The 18,550-nt window shown below is 38.2% G+C and overlaps 1 protein-coding gene across 1 annotated transcript in view; it reads right to left on the bottom strand.

Moving 5' to 3' along the window:
- WWOX (WW domain containing oxidoreductase) overlaps positions 1–18,550 on the bottom strand; it is a 475,473-nt gene that overhangs the window by 361,848 nt on the left and 95,075 nt on the right. The window contains exons 7-8 of the mRNA XM_005422785.2: positions 8,393–8,578; positions 4,477–4,741 (exon numbers count right to left, since the gene is read on the bottom strand). Of these exons, the coding sequence (XP_005422842.1) occupies positions 4,477–4,741; positions 8,393–8,578 (451 nt within the window). The remainder of the gene's footprint in view (positions 1–4,476; positions 4,742–8,392; positions 8,579–18,550) is intronic.

The following is an 18,550-nucleotide window of genomic DNA, read 5'->3' as shown; positions in this document are numbered from 1 at the left end:
TAAATAGGAGTTTTGTGCAAGAAAGCACATGTTATCAGGGTTCAATAAAATAACTGTCCCTCCATGGTAGTGGAGGTAAGGTCCACAAACCTGCATGTTAAAAAGGAGAGCTGTGGCTTAGCATCACTTTAACATTTACACTTCAGGCATTAATCCATAAACCAGGAAAAGTGCCCATGTGATTTATTCACTCTCTACAAGTGCTAATATCCAGTAGGTGCCTATTTCCCTTTCACTCTCCTGTCCTCTTTCACTTCCTGCCCAGAACTCAATCTGAGAAAAGAAATTGTCATTTTGATCAAACCTGAACTGTGAGGCTCTTTCCAAAAAGAGCTGCCTCTTGCTTTCCAGGAAACCCCAGTGCATTTCCAGCAGTGTCTTAAGGAAGGAAAGAGAGGCCAAATTCTGTGCTGGAACAGGCTCATACCCACCCTGCCCAGGCTGCTCTTGGGGATGGACAGGCACAGCTGAGGGCAGAATTTGGCCTGAACTGTGAATTCAGAACTGGAAGCCAACATCAACTCAACACAGCCCACACAGATCTTTGGACAGCAAAAAATGTTTGCTTGGAGAGGGAATTCTATCCCCAGCTCTAAGGGTAATTCCAGCTTCTTCAGCAAAGGACAGGGGAGAAAGCAAAGAGGTGATGAGGCTGCAGAGCCTCTTTTGGGATTTTATCAAAAGCAAACAGATGTGATCATTAGGTTGCAGTCACTCCTGTAGATGCAGATTGATTTCTTGCCAGAATAACATTTCTGAGTTGATGTTAGATGTGCATGGAAATCATGACACAGAATTTAAATTTAGACATGGAATTTAAATTTAGACACTTGCAACTTCTGGCAAAAGCAAAGCCAGTGAAGCCATTGGAGGCACTGCAGTTTGCTCGTGCCTGAATGAACACTGCAACACAGGGCTACTGCCTCAAACACTGCTGGGAAAATATCCCAGTGACAAGAATTCATGGGTTTAGATAAAAATTAAACATGCAGAAGACTTTTGGGCCCTTAGAAATATTCCTTATAATTTTCAACAGCAATAATTTCAAGACAAAATCCAGTTCTGGAAAGTTACTGTCTTTGGGGGAGGAGGGAGAAATCAAAGAGCACTTCAAGCATCAGTCTCTTACACAGTGAAAAATTAGGGGCAGAGATGTCTTACTACTTCTAACTGCTTTTAAAGGTGACAAGTTGAGCTTTTATAAATGTAATTTATATCTCAGCAACAGAACCAGTGTTTTACTCCCAGCCATTAAAAGGGGGTAACACATCTGCTAGAAGTCCAACACAATGGCTGGCTTTGCACTGCCACAGGAAATGTAACCCAATAGTCTCAGAACTTCCCCAAACCCCAGCCATTTCTTAATGTGAAAGGATTTGAAAATGCAGCTCACTGAAACATCTGTTAAGCTCTTGCTACTCTAACACATGATATTCTTTCTGCTCTGTTACCTGCCAACAAAAATATTTGGGTCTATGTAAGACTATCACAAGTGTGTGATAATGGCACTTTGCTTATAATTTTATATGCCCTTGTACACTGAAAATCACCTGGGGGTGACACCAGATACCACACTCAGTGTAAGCCTGAAACTTACAATAAATATACTTAACTTTAGTCTTGTATGTAAATAATGAAAAATCAGATGGGTTCTGAATGACTAGCATTTATTTAAAACAAAAAAAAAAAAAAACTCAGTCAAACTTTTCATAAGTTAGTTTTTGAAGACAAAGGGAAAGAAGAGAGTAAAAGAGGTAGAAAGAAAAAACCCAAAACCCTAGAGCCTTAGATCAAACTAGCTAAATATAAGCATGGCCTACACAGTTACTTTCAGAGCTTCTCTTCCAATTTGCTTTTTACAGTGGCCACTTGTTTCAATTGACATTTAATTATAATCTAAGCATCTCCAACTTACTGTGTAGCTATTTAGTGGTAAATAAAAAAAAGCTCTTTTGACATTAGTAGAGCTACTATAATAATAAAATGGTAATTCATTTGCAACTATTTCTCTCTACAAAATACTTCTTCTAAATTTCTGTGTAGAAATCGTCATGGATTTCACATTTCAATGGGAAAGAAAGGAATAGTCTTCAGTTTCCATTGCTCTACTTCAAACTACTGCCTGAATACCACAATAATACAAAAAGGCCTTAGAATCAGGTGTGGGCAGCTGCAGTTTCTGTGTGTGTATGTGTGTGTATATATATATATATATTAGACTCCAGAAGCCTCCAGGAAGGATTGGCCTCTCCACACACCAAAATGCTGCAGCAGCTGAAGCTACAGCCTCAGAGACCAAAACCTATCCAGGCATTTCTGTGTGGCTCCTTGTCTGGGCTGCCCAACCTCCCCTCTCTCCACACAACCTTGTCTCCAGTCTCAGCTCCAGTGATGGGCCCAGCTCAGCTGGTGCTACTTTAAATGCTGCTGCATCATGCTGCATTGTGCAATGCAGACATCCTTGGAAAGCTCAGGGAGGACGAGCAGCTCACCACCTTGGGACTGCAGCTGTAAAGCTTTGAGATCACTCCCAACATTCTGGCCAAAACACTCATCTGAACTCCAGGGTGAGCTGCCTCAGAAACACAGAAAGGAAGCCCAGAAAAAGATCCCCAACTAAGTCTATTCCAGTCTATTATCTATTGATAACAGCACAATCCCTAAAAAAGAAGAAGCAGCAGCAAATAATTTGCTCTCTACAAGCCTTAAAATAGAACCTCTTACCCTGATGATGATGAGAATTTCAGCTCAGCTTGTTTGCATACCCAGGAAGGGGCACTTTTCTAGTTTTACTGGCTGTTGAAACATTGATAGAGTTCAGGGGAACGTAATTCATATCAGAATATGAGTTGTAAAACTGATGCTTACCCTCAGCCCATATCCTCCACCATGACATTCAAATAATCTCAGTGAAATTCTAACATGAAGGACTTAACAGAAGTGATTTGGGCTGGACCAGAGTGCACTGTTATTCAGTGCTGGTATCTTTGTAGTCTCTTATATGTGATACCCATTAATAGACACGATTTAAAAATCTATCCACTCTTTTAAAGAATTCAAAATTAACATCAGTGTTTTATTTTGTTCCTTAGAGGATAAGATTCCCTGAGCAACAAACACAAAAAGTTCCCTTTGTAAAAATATGTCAGAGTAAATAAAACTAACAATTCATAAACATCCACAGACTGGATCTTTTTCACAGGATTTTGATAACATTCACTCACACATTCTCAGGAGAACTTAAGAATTTGTTTTACAAACAATCCCTAACACAGCAGAGACATGGTTTTATAGGTCCTGGTCAAAAAAACATGCTGCTGAAAGATATTATTACTCGTCCCAAGGTGCCAGAGCACTCACATATCAATCTTGTGGACATAAATAGGCTTTGCATATGTGCAGGCTGCAAAACACAGCCAGAGGTTGGAGGTGTGGGGGCTCTCCTGACTGACACCTGGTCAGCACTGGAGCGTTTATATTTTTGCTCCACAGGTCTTACTGAAGATCCAGTATTTTTCTTCTATGGACACGTAATCAGATTTTTAAACACCTCTATTTTCCAAACACCTTATCCCACTATAAATGGATCTTTTCATTTCCCTGATTGATAGAAGCAAATGTTCGAGGGAGACTCCTTCTCCCCGCTCCTTTTTTTGGGAACACCCTTCTTGGTCAGTGAAAAAGGAATGAAAAACAGTCTTTAAGGTTAAAGGAAGCCAGTTCTCAATGAAGTAAATGCCATTCTCTGCCTAAAAAATACTTTGGACTCCTTATAAATAATTGGCTCAGAGGTTCAAAGGATCAGAGTAAGCCCTCCAAGTGCTGGAGGTGCTGCAAATTCTTACATAATAGACTCATAACCTTGGCAATGGAAGAACTGCAAAGCCTTTCATTATGTCATGGTTCCAGTCCAAACTCCAATGGAGACAAATGGAAAACACCCATTGTCTTCAGCACTTTGTAAGAATCAAGAAAATTGTTGGGTTGCTGCTTTTTTTTTTTAAATATGAATGAAGGTGCTTTTACCACTGAAAGCACTTTCCCTCAGCCATTAATAATGTCTGGAGTATCTTTTCTAACTAGGGCATCTGTTTACATAAAAAAATGCAGTCAACATATTCCATTTAAAACCCAGAGCAATTTTTTTGATGTTTTATATATCCTGAGCACAGAAATAACTCCCAACTATCCCACATCTAAGACACAGGATGTACTTAATCACAGTGAAAATCATATATGCAAACAAGGTCATGCACTCCCCTCTTAGAAGGTTCCTTAAGAGAAGATTGACAAAGTAAACCTTGAGTGGTTGAAGAATCCTCTTCTAGAGCACTGTCTTGGCATGATTTTTGCCATTAAAACCAGGATCACGGTTATAAAAGGCAAGAGGTAGATACAGCCGGATTTTCACCACTCTTCTGCCCCAATTTGAAAAAAAAATGAAGATGCACAAAATATTTTAAGGCATTCACTTACCATGGACTTGGTGAAAGGTCGAGCCAAGGTGAAGAGCAGAGTGTAGAGCCACCAGCTGCGATGAATGGAGGAATACATCATATTTCCAGGGTGGACTGAGTTGGAGGTGACCCCGTGGGGAGAGAGGCGCCGGTTCAGCTCGTTGGAGAACAGGATATTGCAGAGCTTGGAGCGGTTGTAGGCCAACATAGCCCAATATTCCTTCTTGGATGGAGAAAGCAGGCTGAAATCCAGCTTTCCAGAGGAGTCTTTAATTTCTGTAAATCTGAGAAACAGTAAATATGCCTTAGATGCCCCAGAGTTAATTTCACTCTCATTAAGAACAATATAAAATGTAGACAACAGAGTAGATCCTGGCCAGAACCAACATAAAATAGCAGCTTATTTAGCAGCTGAAAGCATCTACTGGAAATTGCCTGAGACCCAAGGAACAGTCCCATATAATATGGCAGTAAAATTATTGGTTCATTATAAACAGCAAACAATAAACAAAAACAACTCAGAAAACACTTTGATGGTTTAAAGACATTGTATGTAACTTACAAATCACTTTATTTTAAAATTAAATAAAAAACCAAAACAGATTTTGCCATATATCCATAAAAACATGATCAGCTTGGAGGAAATAATGTAGGATAAAATAACTCTGCACTAAAAGCAGAGCATCTTTTCTTTTCCCCTTCTTCCCATCCCCTGATCATTTCATCCAGTGCTCACACACTTGCATTTAAGTGTTCAAGTAACTATGGATGAGTCTCACTGCCTCTTAAGCTCTTTTTTAGATTAAAAATTGATGAATATAAAGGGGTTATAACCTTGGTAACTTGCCATCAATAGTCTTATATGTTTAAAAGATAAATGTAAACAAAGCCAAAATGAGCTCTGGCAGAGCATAATGTTTTTAAGTATACCCATGGCATGGCTGAACACAAATCAAAGTAACTAGTTGACGTTTTTTAATTGGGTCTGACAGAGTCATTAAACACCAGCTGTTTGTTGTTAAAAAAAAAAGGAAAGAAACAAAGTAGTGAACGTTCTAAAGACATTTAGATGAAGAAAAGGAAATTTCCATAAAGAATTTCTCCTCCCAGTTCTTATAATTTCATTTATTAATTTAGTGGTATATCTTAATATTAGAAAATAATACTACATTTAGTTACAGATCTGTGTTTCATTCAGAGGAGCTACTAAAAATAAAAAGGATTTAGCAAGCTCTTTTTAATACTCAGTTTTCAGAATCAGCTGGGGAGAACAGGGATAAACATAATTATAGTACACACTAGAAAAATGTTTTAAAATATCTTTACTAATTTTGCATCTCATGCCCAGAAATGAAGAGATCAGCTGGAATTTCTACATTCATTCTGTGAGCAGAATTATAATATGCTCAGAAAAAAGCAATACAGTATTTGAACTCAAGAGGAATCCAGGATGTTCTGTGTCTTGCACAATTAGCCCTTCAATTTCAACAACAAAATTTCTCTTTCATAATTTTCAGTTAGATAAAATACATTTCTGAAATTAAGAGGACTATTCTGGGAGGAATTTCCTATATTCGTTCCACAAGTAACCACTTATGACACCAAAAATAATCCATAAATAGAACTCTGTGTGTTACTGTATAAAGGAAACACGGTGGCATATTTTGAGTCAAGTCCTGCAAGTGTGCTTATGTGAGCCAATCTCAGTGAATTCAGAGGAATAAGGGCTGTACAATCAAATTAACAACACAGAAATAAAGACAGAAGTCAAAAATTAACAACACAGAAATAAAGACAGAAGGAAAGTCAAACTACTTATTATTCTGATTTTAATATGATGTGCCTTAAGTACCCAAAAGTTTAATTTAAACAGAATTCATTTGTGCTGAATCCAGAGAAGTAACTAGAAATGAACAAAGAACCAAAGAGGCAAATAAATATTTTGCCTTGGAGCAGTGCAGGATAGCATTTTCTGCAAACATAGGACTTAATTTTTCCCCTAACAGGGGGTCTTGACTCCAGCAAAAAGATCCAGTCAAGGTTTATGGAAGTAATTAGATACCAACACTTCTGGTTTACGACATGGTTTAAGGCTCAGAGTTCTCAAGTAGGTCAGAAAGAACGACCACCTAATAATACCTAACTAACTCCTTACATAAACTTCTTCCCATTAAACAGACTGGGGGGTGGGGAAAGCACAGTTATTTACAATGATCAGCCCAAGTGATAAGATAGGCTGCAAGACATTACTTGGACTCCTTAGAAAAGGGGAAATTTACTAGTTGTGTTAATTGTTTTAGTCAAACACAGACTCTTACTTATTTCCTTATGGGCTTCTGTCAACCTTGGCTGATCTCTCTGACTTAGCAATGAGCACTTTCAAAATGTTTTCAAAATCACAGATAAAGATGTCCAGAGATGAGAGCCCTGGTTACACACAGCACTTAATGCAGTGAAAAACAAAGATGTCATTTAAAATACTATCAGAGATACAAACTTACAAGGGGGAACAAGCAGCTGACAATTCAACATAATCTCCCATTAAATAACAGCTCATTTATACATATCCCATTGTGCCCTCCACATCTGGCAAGTGATTGGAGTTGGCAGATTTATTTCTAGAGCTATCTCTCCTGCCCTGCAGTAGCTGCCCTCACTCCTAACAGGACTCTGCTACTTGCTTTCACAAACCTGGTGTGATTTGCAAAGATAAGGATGTCCAGATTTTGTTACCACCTAATTACGAGACATTTCATGTCTTTTAACAGTGGGGTGGATTATTACTGGCATTTTCTATTGCTTCCTTTCATTTCAGCCATCATAAATTTAAAATGGTAAAAGTAAATCTATCTGCAGTGTGTCATTTATACCATAATCCCCTGTGTTTGGAAGTGATAAAGGTTTCAGCCCGACCCTTGGCTGGTCTCTCTCTACCAGGTCCCTGGGGTTACATTTTATGGAAACATGATTAAAAAAAATAAGCTTCATTCTGGGTCACTAAAACATTTCAGAAATATGAAGACAGGAGGGGAAAAAAAAAAGGCACTCTCACATTCTTCCTTTTAGTTTGCTAGAGCTGCTACACACAACCAAAAGTGAAATAGAAATCAACAGTAATGTTTAAAGCTGGATGTTATAGGCTTAATCCTGCAGTCCTTAAACTAAATCAGCAAGGAGTAAGTGGTTTGTGCTCAGTAAAATCCAGAACTGGGGCATTCATTTTGCACAAGGAACTTTATTTAAATCAAAACCATCTTTTCAGTTATTAACACAAAAACACAAGCACATCTGAAACAAGGCAAACCTCATCAACATCTTTTTTACCAACTGTACATTTCCTGGCAGTAGAAAAGATGAGCATCTAACATTTTAATTAAAAAATTTACCAAAAGAGGCCTAGCCAGATTTGTAATATGTATTAACTACACTACTTCCCATTTTACAATTATACAGCTAATGTCTACATTGAATTCCCTAATTTCTCATTATAAAACAACTGGATTTCATCTAGCAGTTTTTAATTGCATTGTTTCTCCTGCTAAAATATCTGCACATTCTTCTTGCTAAGATGTTGAAGTTGTTGAATGACAAATCAATATAGGTCATGCCATTCAGATTTAATCAATTATTATTCCATCTCCTCACAAAATCAATGAGTGGTCTGAAACGCAGCGAAAATCTGCATTCACACAAAGAATGATCAAAAAAATATCTACATACTGTTATAAAACTAGAACATGCTTCATCCAGCAACAGAGCCAAATCCAGAAACATCCACAGGCATTAGTAATGCTTCTCTTTTTAAAAAGATTATTCAAAGGCAAATGCTTGAGAGCAAGGACCTTCATTTTCAGAAACTCCTGTGGTTCTGCCCCAGCCGTTTCATGTTTTAAGGATTAAAGATTCCAGCAAAACCAAAGTTCACATTCACCAACCTGTGGGACTCAGAGGACACCACAACAACCCTGGCAGGAGATGACTGGCGTAGAACATCTTCCAGAAGCTGGACAAGATAGAAATGTCCCAGGTGGTTCACTTGGAAGGTGGACTCCAGGCCATCCTCTGTCAGGGACCAGGGAACACCAAACACGGCAGCGTTGCAGATCAGCATGTGGAGGGGCCTGGAAAAATCAGAAGAGGACAAAGAAATCTCAATTAAATAAGTGTAATTATTTACACCTGTTTGAATGGGGCACAGGTATGCCTGGGGTGCAAGTGTGAGGGATTTGGCTGGCTGCTTTCTGTGGGAAGGAGCTGATTCCAGGTGGTTCCAGCAGTCCCGCTCAGGGTCCAGCTGAGCCCCACAGTGACACACCCTTGGAGAAAGGGTACAGAATAGAAGGCAAAATGCCACACAGCACTGCCACTGCTTTCCCAATTGCCAACTGAGAAACTGTCTCCATCTGGAGCATTTAGAAAAGAAACTTTTCCTGAGGGAGGAGCAACTCCTACCTCTTTCTTGAATGGGGTACATGACACCTGCACAATTGGTAGGAGACAAGTGATTAAGAAATAAAGACACAATGCAAAAGGGCACATGTACACATTTTATCCTTCTGCAGCTGGTGAAGTATGCTGTTAAAAAATGCAAGACTGAGATGGAAAAATAAAACATTCTCCAGAAGCTGTATTCTTTGGTGGAAAATCTGTACACAATACATATGAGATCCTTGAAACAGAATCCTTCCTCACTGGACTCACCTAGCCCAGTTTAAATAGAAATGCCATGATAAAGGAACCTGAAATGAAAGGGTAAGATTCTACCAAACTAAGCTAGAAAAGAACCTAGGCTGGCACATACCTCTCTCATTCACAAAACAGGTCCAGAAGACTTCAAATTCCTTGAGGTCTCCAGTGTAATCTCAGGATACTGCACCTTGCAGCCTTCCCAACCTCCACGGCAAAATCAAGGACAAACGCCCTTTCTGTTCTTTCTTGTCTTTTTCCAAACCCTTATGAAACACAGCAAAGTCTCTGGTCCTCAGACCTCAGATGGATCTGCATTTGCTAGATTGCATCATCTCTGAGCAAACCTTGGCACTGACAGCATGTTCTTGTCCTTGAGTCAGAGCCTGATGCAGCAGAGCTCAGCAAGCTCTACCTGAGCTGAGAGCCCCAGGTTGGAGAGCCTGCAGCTGCCATCCCTCACCCTGGTATATTTAATTTGGAAAAGTCACACAAAATAATGACAGCCAAAAACTCCTGCACTAACACTTGGGATGTCCTAAGACCAGAATATTAAGATCTGTCACATTTGTTTAGCCTATTCCATCCTATTATGTCTTTACTGCAATCCCATGAGACAAAATCAACATGCAACATAAACTCTAATTCTGAAGGTAATAAATGAAGCACAGTCAGGAAAAATAACTGTTTGCCCTTTGTCCTTCTCAAGTGCCTCCTCACAGCCCTACACACATAGACACAGAGTCAGAACCTTTCCCCACATGATTGAAGGACATGTGTACTGCAACTCTGAGCATCTGCAGAAGGAATTCTGGAAAATTATGTGAAACATGAAGCCCCAGGTTGTCAAACAAACCTAAATAATTATATTCCTTCAGGCATGTTTGAAAGCACCAGATTTTGATACCTCAGTTTTCAAAAAAGAACATTTCAGGGGGAATCAAACACACCTTAGCTGAATACTGAAAGAAATGCAGAAGGATGGAGAGTAGGCTGTATTTTCTTATTAAAATAAATTTCATCTTCCAGCCAGTTGGGATGTTCCCAGTGTAGAGGGGATCAATGAGAAGTTAACAATCTATTATCTGTTCCTTTGCCAGCTTGGAAAATTTTAACCAAAAGCTCCAGAAGCAGAGTGAAACATCTGTGCACCCTGAGAGCTCAGCGTCTGAAGTGCTGGATTTCTGATTTGCCTTTTTGCAGTGACACCCATACACAGAATATCTGTGCACACATACTGCACCCACAAAAGAAACTGAAGATAAACAGGGACTGTCCTTACAAAGGCAAAGTTTCTGTTTCTGTTCAAACCAAATGGCAAAAAAAGGCAGCTCTGTGATCCTTGCAGCCTCACTCAACACAGCACAAGCAGGATATTCACTGAGTTGTGCAGGATCATGTTCTTTAGAAGGTAAGAGATCTTTTGAGGCACTTTTTATCAAAATTATTTAAACCAGAGTTCATTTTGCCTCTTTTGAGACGCATCTGCCAAGAGGAAAACAAAGCTGCTTGAAGCTTGAGAGGGCATGGAACTTTGGGTGATTCATCACCTCTTATGAGACTTTATGAAAAGCTCCAGCAAGAATTAATTTACAGATTTGTACATCTGCTGGGAAAAAAGGAACAAGTTTCTCCAACACAAATGCAATTTTTGGTATAAGAGCCTCCTGTATGAGAACTGCAGCACATTAATGCACCAGCAATACCAAAAATACCATCACCATTCCTTCAAAAAAAAACCCCACTTTTAAAAAGATCATCCTTCTATTTTATAATTTTAATGTGTACTAGGAAGTAACAAATCACAGACAGAAAGGATTCATATATTCTACCTATCCAAACTGTAAATTCTTCATTATTAGGAATCACACAATAACTACCAAAAGGGAAATATACACTCTATATCTAAATCTATCAGCTTGATTAATTAAAAAGAAGATTCTAGAACTGTAAAATTATAAAATTTAGTAATTTTTAAATTTTAGGTCATTTAATTGGATTTTATAAAAGAAATAAAATTATGCTTCTGTCCATTTTATGAGATTTGTATTTTTCAAAGCCCATTTCTCTTTTTTTCAAAGTAAAATTAATTCAGATTTAAGAGACTGTAAAATTAACATTATTTACAATATTTCATGATTAAAAAATCTATCAGGAAGTAGAAAAATAAATACAAAAATATTTTAAACAGTTATCATAGTAAAAATTTCATATCAGTTTCCCGTTTAGAATTCCTTTATTTTTAATTAGCACTAGTGGTTTTAAATGCTAAATAAAAAAGGATTTTTTTTCCTAGATAAATCCACAGAAAAGAAACCTAAAGGTTTGTATGAATAGCCACGGATGTTGTGCTTCATTTCAGCTCAGAAAAAAGCCACCTCTCAGATTTGGATCCACGTCCATTAAGCTATCGGTGTCTCTCGTCAGACCGCTAACAAAGGTCCAATTACTGAAAATTGTCATCTAAGTTTTTGTGACCCGGCCATTTGCACACCAGGAAATGAATGAGATTACCTGGGTAACAGCCACTGTGCAGTTATGAATTTCAGCCACAGATGACAGATTCTAATCTCAGTGGTGCACAGCTCTGTGTCACTGAACGTATCATTATGCAGGGACAAAATTTTTAAGATACGTGACAATTCACACCACACATCTGGCACTGCAGCTTTGCTTTATGACAGGAGTATTTTCAAGTGATAGCAGAGCTATGACCTTGATTTCACAAGTTCATTAAAAACATTGCTGCAATCTGCATGAGGCTTCCTCCTGAGCCCAAGGAAAAAAAAAATCCCCTCTCAGTTTAAAATAGTTTGTAAGTCTACATCAAAGGCACGGCAAAGGCCAACAAGGGATGTCAGCAGCAAAGGAAATTTTCCATAGTGTTTACTCCTGGTATTGACATGACCAAGTGCTCCCTTCAACCATGGCATCCATGAGATATTTTTGGAGACACTGCAGCTAGGACCCTGCAGAGTGTTATGAAAATTTGTCTATGTCTCCTTAAAATGTTTTCAGGCAGTGACTTACACCTCACCAAGGGAGCTAATGTGGGATAGCAGTGCCATTTAGGTGAGCACTGGGACCTGAATGTGGTCTGCTCCGTTATTTAGCGGAGTAGTATATACTACTTAAAGTATATACTACCTAAAGTAGTATATACTACTTGTATTTCAGGTAGTCACTGCTTCTTGAGCCTCAGGAAGACGCTGCTCCAACTGCAGGGCACCCAGCAATCCCAGAAAACCCTCACTGTGCTGGTAACTGTGCCTACAACTTAGTGAAACTCTAAAAGCATATAGAATCAGCCAGGCCAATCTTAAATGTGAATACCTGAGCTGAAATGCAGCTAATATTCTGTGCACTTCACAAAGCCTGTGATACTTCACTAACCTTTGCACTGGGGAAGTCATTCAGATCTCACATGCTGTGCACAATTCACCATTAGAAGCAACCAAGCAATCCAAATCCTCTGCACTATTTGAAAATACAGTAAGTGAATACATTAGAAAGATACAGAAATTAAATTGTTGCCATAAATCAGTTAGTTATGAAATTTAATAATCAATTTGTTAGCACCTGATGTAAAACTGTGATCTGTCAGCAGCCTCCCAAGCTGGCTGTGTGCAGCAGTAGATATTTCCAAGGGAATTAATTACTGATGATTTGCAAAGGTAAGAATAATATTTTTCAACAAATGTAGCCTGTGCACTAGGAGGTTAAACAAACACCACCAAAATGTCAACAGAGTTCTTGGCTTTGGTGTTCTCCCATTTCAAACGCAATGAAATAGTTAACCAGAGAGTATGCAAAGGGAATACTTTCAAATCTTCCCATGAAGCAGAATGTCACACCATCTGGGGCACTTCTCAAGTGATTTGAAAAGTTCACACTGTTTGGAATTACACAGAAATTCAACAGAAAAGGCCTCACCATATCCCCAAAGTCCCATAAGCAACTGTAGACCTCTGTCACGGCCAGTAAAGAAGGCAGAGCTGTGACTTCTCTTCCACAAAGGAGCAAAGTCACAGCCCACCAAACTTTTCCACCCCACAACCCTGAACACCCAGGCTGCTTTCTCTGAAAGTTAGAAAGTTGTGCTTCTTTCCACGAGGGAATGCCTAGATACACAAAGGGAACATCCAACAGGCACGGGAGGCTTATGGCTCTCCAGAAAATGGGTAAATTAAACAACCATCTCCAGAAATCCCCCTCAGTTTACAAACAGTAGTGACAGGAAACCAAGCAACAAGATAATCACTAAGTCAGGGTTCAGACAGCAGCAGGAAAACTCAGAACCACGTATAATCTAATACTGATACAAAAATATTTAAATGTTTACTGGTTCAATGTAAAAGGAAAAAAAAACCCCACTGCTTAACTCAATAACTTTCAGAAACAAAATGCTTAATGCCTAACTTCCCTTTTTTAAAAAATATTGGCTAAAAGGTCAGCAAAAATGCCCTAACTGCCAACTGCCAGCTGACAGAAATGTGGATCCTTGTCAGACAGTCTTCATTTTAAGGCAAGCCTCTAACACAGGACTTAGAGCCCTGATGGATGACCTCCTGCTGGAAGCAAGGAAAATTCTCTGCAATTCATCCTACTGGATTTCTTTCCAGGGTTTGACACTGTTGATCAGCAAATACTTTTGCCCCACTTCTAAGAGATTAATGGGAGTGGACTGAAGTGGTTCTGATTCTTCCTTCAGAACACATCCATGGGAATTACTATGAGCAGCTGCTCCTGTGCCTTCCTAATACATCATCTGCATACTGCATAGAGGTCAACCATCCCTCAATCATTACTCATTACCTCTCTAGAAGCTTCAGTGTACAATTTCATAAATGTTTGGAGAAGGAACAGAGGTCTCAACTGATTTGGAACTAAACAGAAAACATCCATTAGTCATGGTTTTCCCTTTATTATTTTTTCTTACATATACGGTGAGGGGACAACTACCAAAATAACCCCACATCATCCTGCACCTTCAGAAATTAGTAAGAGACAACAGTAATGAAAATATCCAGAATCTGGTAATTTTCATTCAGCAGCCCACCTAAGGACACTTGCTGCTTCAAAGTGCATCTTTTTCAAACTCTGACAGAAAATCATTATTTACACACATTCACATGTAGTCACAAAAAAGCATAATCCAGACCTAAAGAAATATTCATTTTTGTAATAACCACAGAATGATTTTTCGTTTCTGCATGTACTTCTAAATATTCAAATTTAGTTTGCACACAATAAGGACTTGTTAGAAAAAGAAAGCTACAACTCACCAAAAAAGGTCAATTACTACATTTATTATATATTTATAATATTTTCATTTGAAAACAGCTAAACCCTTGGAAAATGTTTTTGGGACCACAGTTGATCATTCAAATAATAAAACTCCTCATTTTGAGCATTTCACTTGCCAATGACTCTTCCTTGTTTTGCCCAGAGATTACAGAGCTGTAACATAATTCACACACAGCCCTACAGCAGCTGTGTGCTGCCATTCAGACCTGAAAGATTCCATGCTGTGATGGAAATTAATGTACTTTGACATCCTCTGGGATTTTGGGGAACAGCTAATAAAGAAATACAACCTTTTCAGTCTATTACACAATTTTTTGGATTCTAAGATCCATGGCCAGTCTCAGGCCAGCAGTGAGGCTTCCCTACCCAAGCAGCAGAAGACTCTGCCTTCTGTGTTTTAATTATCTCCCCTAGAAAGCATTTAACTAAATAGACTAAATATATTTTAATGTATATGCAATTAAATACTCTGGCCTGATAATTCAGAATTTTTAGAAGGCAGCATCAATTAAACACACAGAGCTTCTCAAAACTCATTAATCCATAATGGTCAAAGATCCTTGGTATATTTGTGACAGAATATGTTTTAATCAGTTATTAATCATATTAATCATACATATTTTACTTATTTAGATGCTCAAAACAGCTTTCACAGCTGGTGTATCTTGTGTAAATTTTTTAGGAAAACACAGCCCCAAACCATCTTAGACTCACATTGGATTTAGGCACAGGTATGGGTGAAAATGGCACCAGAACAACCAGGGAGCAGAAAGTCCCTGGGGGGTTTTCAAGGTTTCTTCATTAGGGCAGAGTGAAGTGAGTGCAAAGTGTCCAAAGACAAGTGGCAGGTTTGGAAATTTTGGACAGCACAGTTATAGTCATAAAGCTATGCAACAAACACCAAACAAAATCTTTTTGTTAGTAATGCATAAAAACACTTCATAATTTTTTGTAGATGTAACCATGTAACCATGTGTAAAGTTATAGTGAAGTAATATGGACTTTTTACTTAAAAAAAATAAAATTAAATATTCTAGGGCAAAAGGTACTTCCACAATAGAGCAGATGAAGGGAAAGGCGATCTGATGAAAACATCAGGATCTCTACCTCCAAGAAAAGGGGGAAGGATTTAAGATTCTGAGATTTTTAATTTTTCATTTATAAAGTAGTGGAAATAGTTTTTGGATCCACATGACTTGACACATGCTACCACAAAGGGGTAATTGTGTACAAGAGCTTAAAAACAGAAGAAAGAAGAAAAAGAAAAACTATTTATGCGGAAAACCAATCCCTAGGCTTTAATAAGGCACAGCATCACCACAAAGAGAAAAAAAAAGTTTCACCCTAATATTATTATGTACGTTTCAAATGTAGTCAGCCTTTGATCTTATTTAAATTTAAGATATGTGCTGTCTGCAAGAGTAACTTCTGAACTATGCATGTTTCTTAATTCAATGTGGGTATTTTTTGATATCTCAAAATACACAATGTTGTCCAGAAGTTTGTGCCTCGGTGGCACTGCCAGGATGCCAACCATACTCTAAGCTGAGAAAACAAATGTAAAATCTCAACTGTCACTAGTTTTAATTCACAGAAAGTAATTCTTTTAATGGCAAAGAGTTAACAGAGTGGTACAGTGATATAAAATACGTTCAGGCTTGGAAAGACAATAAGCAGTGGCAACAATCATGTCTGATAGAGATACATTGACTACAGAACCATTAAACATATTGGCATAATGGCATCACTGATAATTCATCTGAATCATATATTCTTTTTTTCCAGACCTTTTAAGTTATATTTGTACCGACTTGCTGAGCAGATCCCATTTTTACATATGTATTCTCAGGTATGCATAGAATTTAACACCCAGTATATATGATTTAACTGTCATTCAATTGGAATTAAAAAAACACACCTGCAATATGTCAGTTATAATAAGGAAATGCAGAAAAATCATATTCTGGATTGACTTTTCATCAGGCTCCAAAATCTTAATTGCACCTGCAAGGTTTCAGCACACTTCTGCCTGCAGCATGAAAAATGAATGGAGCTACAGAGTTTGGGGCCTCAGCTAAGGCAGCCAGCTGAAAACCTGGCCCACTCCATTTTGGGTCTGGTTAGGAAAATCAGAATAGACTAAACTTCCAAATGGAGAACCACAATTCATAACTGCTGTCTTTTCCATATTTCTACGCACATCATTAGTTAATAAACTGTTAGCAGATGCCAATTCTTACCACAAAAAAAAAAAAAATCTTTCTTTAAAGTACAGGAAAGTAACTGCAGTGAAGATCTACATCTGGAAGTCTTGCATAATTGTGAATTTCTCCTAACAATTCAGAAAATTCTAAGCAGTAGCTATTGGCAAACATTGTTTCATGTCTTTGGAGTAATTCAAGATTTTTCAGGATGACTTCAGCTTTTTTCTCTCAAACATTGAGAACATAAAATTAAAGCCTTACTGTTTGGCAGAAGATAACTTTAATTCAAACCAAGTGGCACCATGCATCACTGAAAAGTACAAATGCACATAAAATTACATATACAACTTTACTGCGCACTCCTGCCTGCTGTTTTGATCATGGAAGCGTTCTTATGGCGAGGTCCAGGCAAATGCCAGGACACCATGGCTGTAAATACTGGCAACAGGTCCTGTCCTGGGAGTTTTAGAACTGAAACATCAGTTCTGCTCCCCAGTTAAAGTATGCAGGTTTCAGTCAAGTATGGGATGATCAAACTGAGAAGGTGCCACATCCACAAGTCTCCACCCTTATACAAACACCAATTCCACAGACCCTGAGCCACCCAGCACTGACCCTGACTGAATTCCAGTGCTGTGCTCTATTCAATCATAGGAGGGATGTCATTTTGTCTGTAAGGGGGATTGATACCAACCATAATTCCTCACATCATGCCCACTCAATGAATAGCAGATTCAATTCTGTGTTTCTTAGTTCCAAAACACTAATATGAAAGATTGGTTGGTCTGCCTCTGCCAGCTGCACAGAAATCAGCTCATGCCAAATCCATCTTAGCCCAGAACATAATTATAAACAGATCATTTATTTGACTTTCCATAACAGAGACATTCAATGAACTGCCTGAGCTGGAAACCAGCAGAGGGGAAAGATTTGATACATATAAAAGAAGCAACTTGAACAACTCCAGCCATTTAGGTGCACTGAGATCTCTTGTCCCATTCTTATCCTAACGTTAGCACTGTCTTGACAAGGAAGGAAGATGGAGTTCATTCACTCCTGGTGGAAATATCCAGTGGGGAATGTCCCTGCAGAAAATAAGCCAGAAATGCTAAATAAAAAAAGACAGTTGGCTTTCTCCAAAAAAAATTTTGCTAGAAATCCTTGAGGACTATTTTCATTGGACATCCATTTTATGTGTTAGTCACACTGTGTTCTGGTTGTGCTACAATGATAGATTAAATATTAAACAGCAATATTGTTTTATTCTGTCTTCTCCCTAAGTTGACTTTGGGAGATCCAACTAATTTAGGTTTTTACCTTATTTTGCCCACCAAATCCTTCTAACTGTGAGACCAGAAAAAACTGGAGGGCATTGTCCTGCTCCTAGAGAAAGTCTGAGTGCTGCAATCACAGAACTAGAGGATCTAAAATAATCACCAAAACCCTTCTGCATGGATAAAAAAGTCTCAGAAAGAGAAACAGCTGTATCAACTCAAGAGTATAGATAATGCAAACAAAAAGAAAAAAAACTCTTTTTTTCTGAGAGGAGAAAGGATTTTCAAGAATATATTTATAGGAATATGGCATAATTTACCAGTGTTTATATATTCAGAGCTCAGATTTTATCTGCGGACAAGTCTGCAACACCTAACAAATCCATGTAGGAATAAAAGATTTCTACCAAATCTCAGAAGTATGATAATTTATAAAAGAATCATCTGACTTTTACTTTCAAACAGGGAAGGCTTCTTAGCCTTAGCCTTTAAAGTACTATTCCAATTCATATTAAATATTTCTTTTCAGAGTAACTATTTCCTCCTGTTTATTATTTATGCTTTTCTCAAGGCTCCCTCTGTTGCATAATTTGTTTTCTGTATGCAGCCACCCTGTTAAATT

The sequence above is a fragment of the Geospiza fortis genome, unplaced genomic scaffold (assembly GCF_000277835.1).
Source record: "Geospiza fortis unplaced genomic scaffold, GeoFor_1.0 scaffold97, whole genome shotgun sequence".
Classification (NCBI taxonomy): domain Eukaryota; kingdom Metazoa; phylum Chordata; class Aves; order Passeriformes; family Thraupidae; genus Geospiza; species Geospiza fortis.
This window is presented reverse-complemented; position numbering and strand designations above follow the sequence as displayed.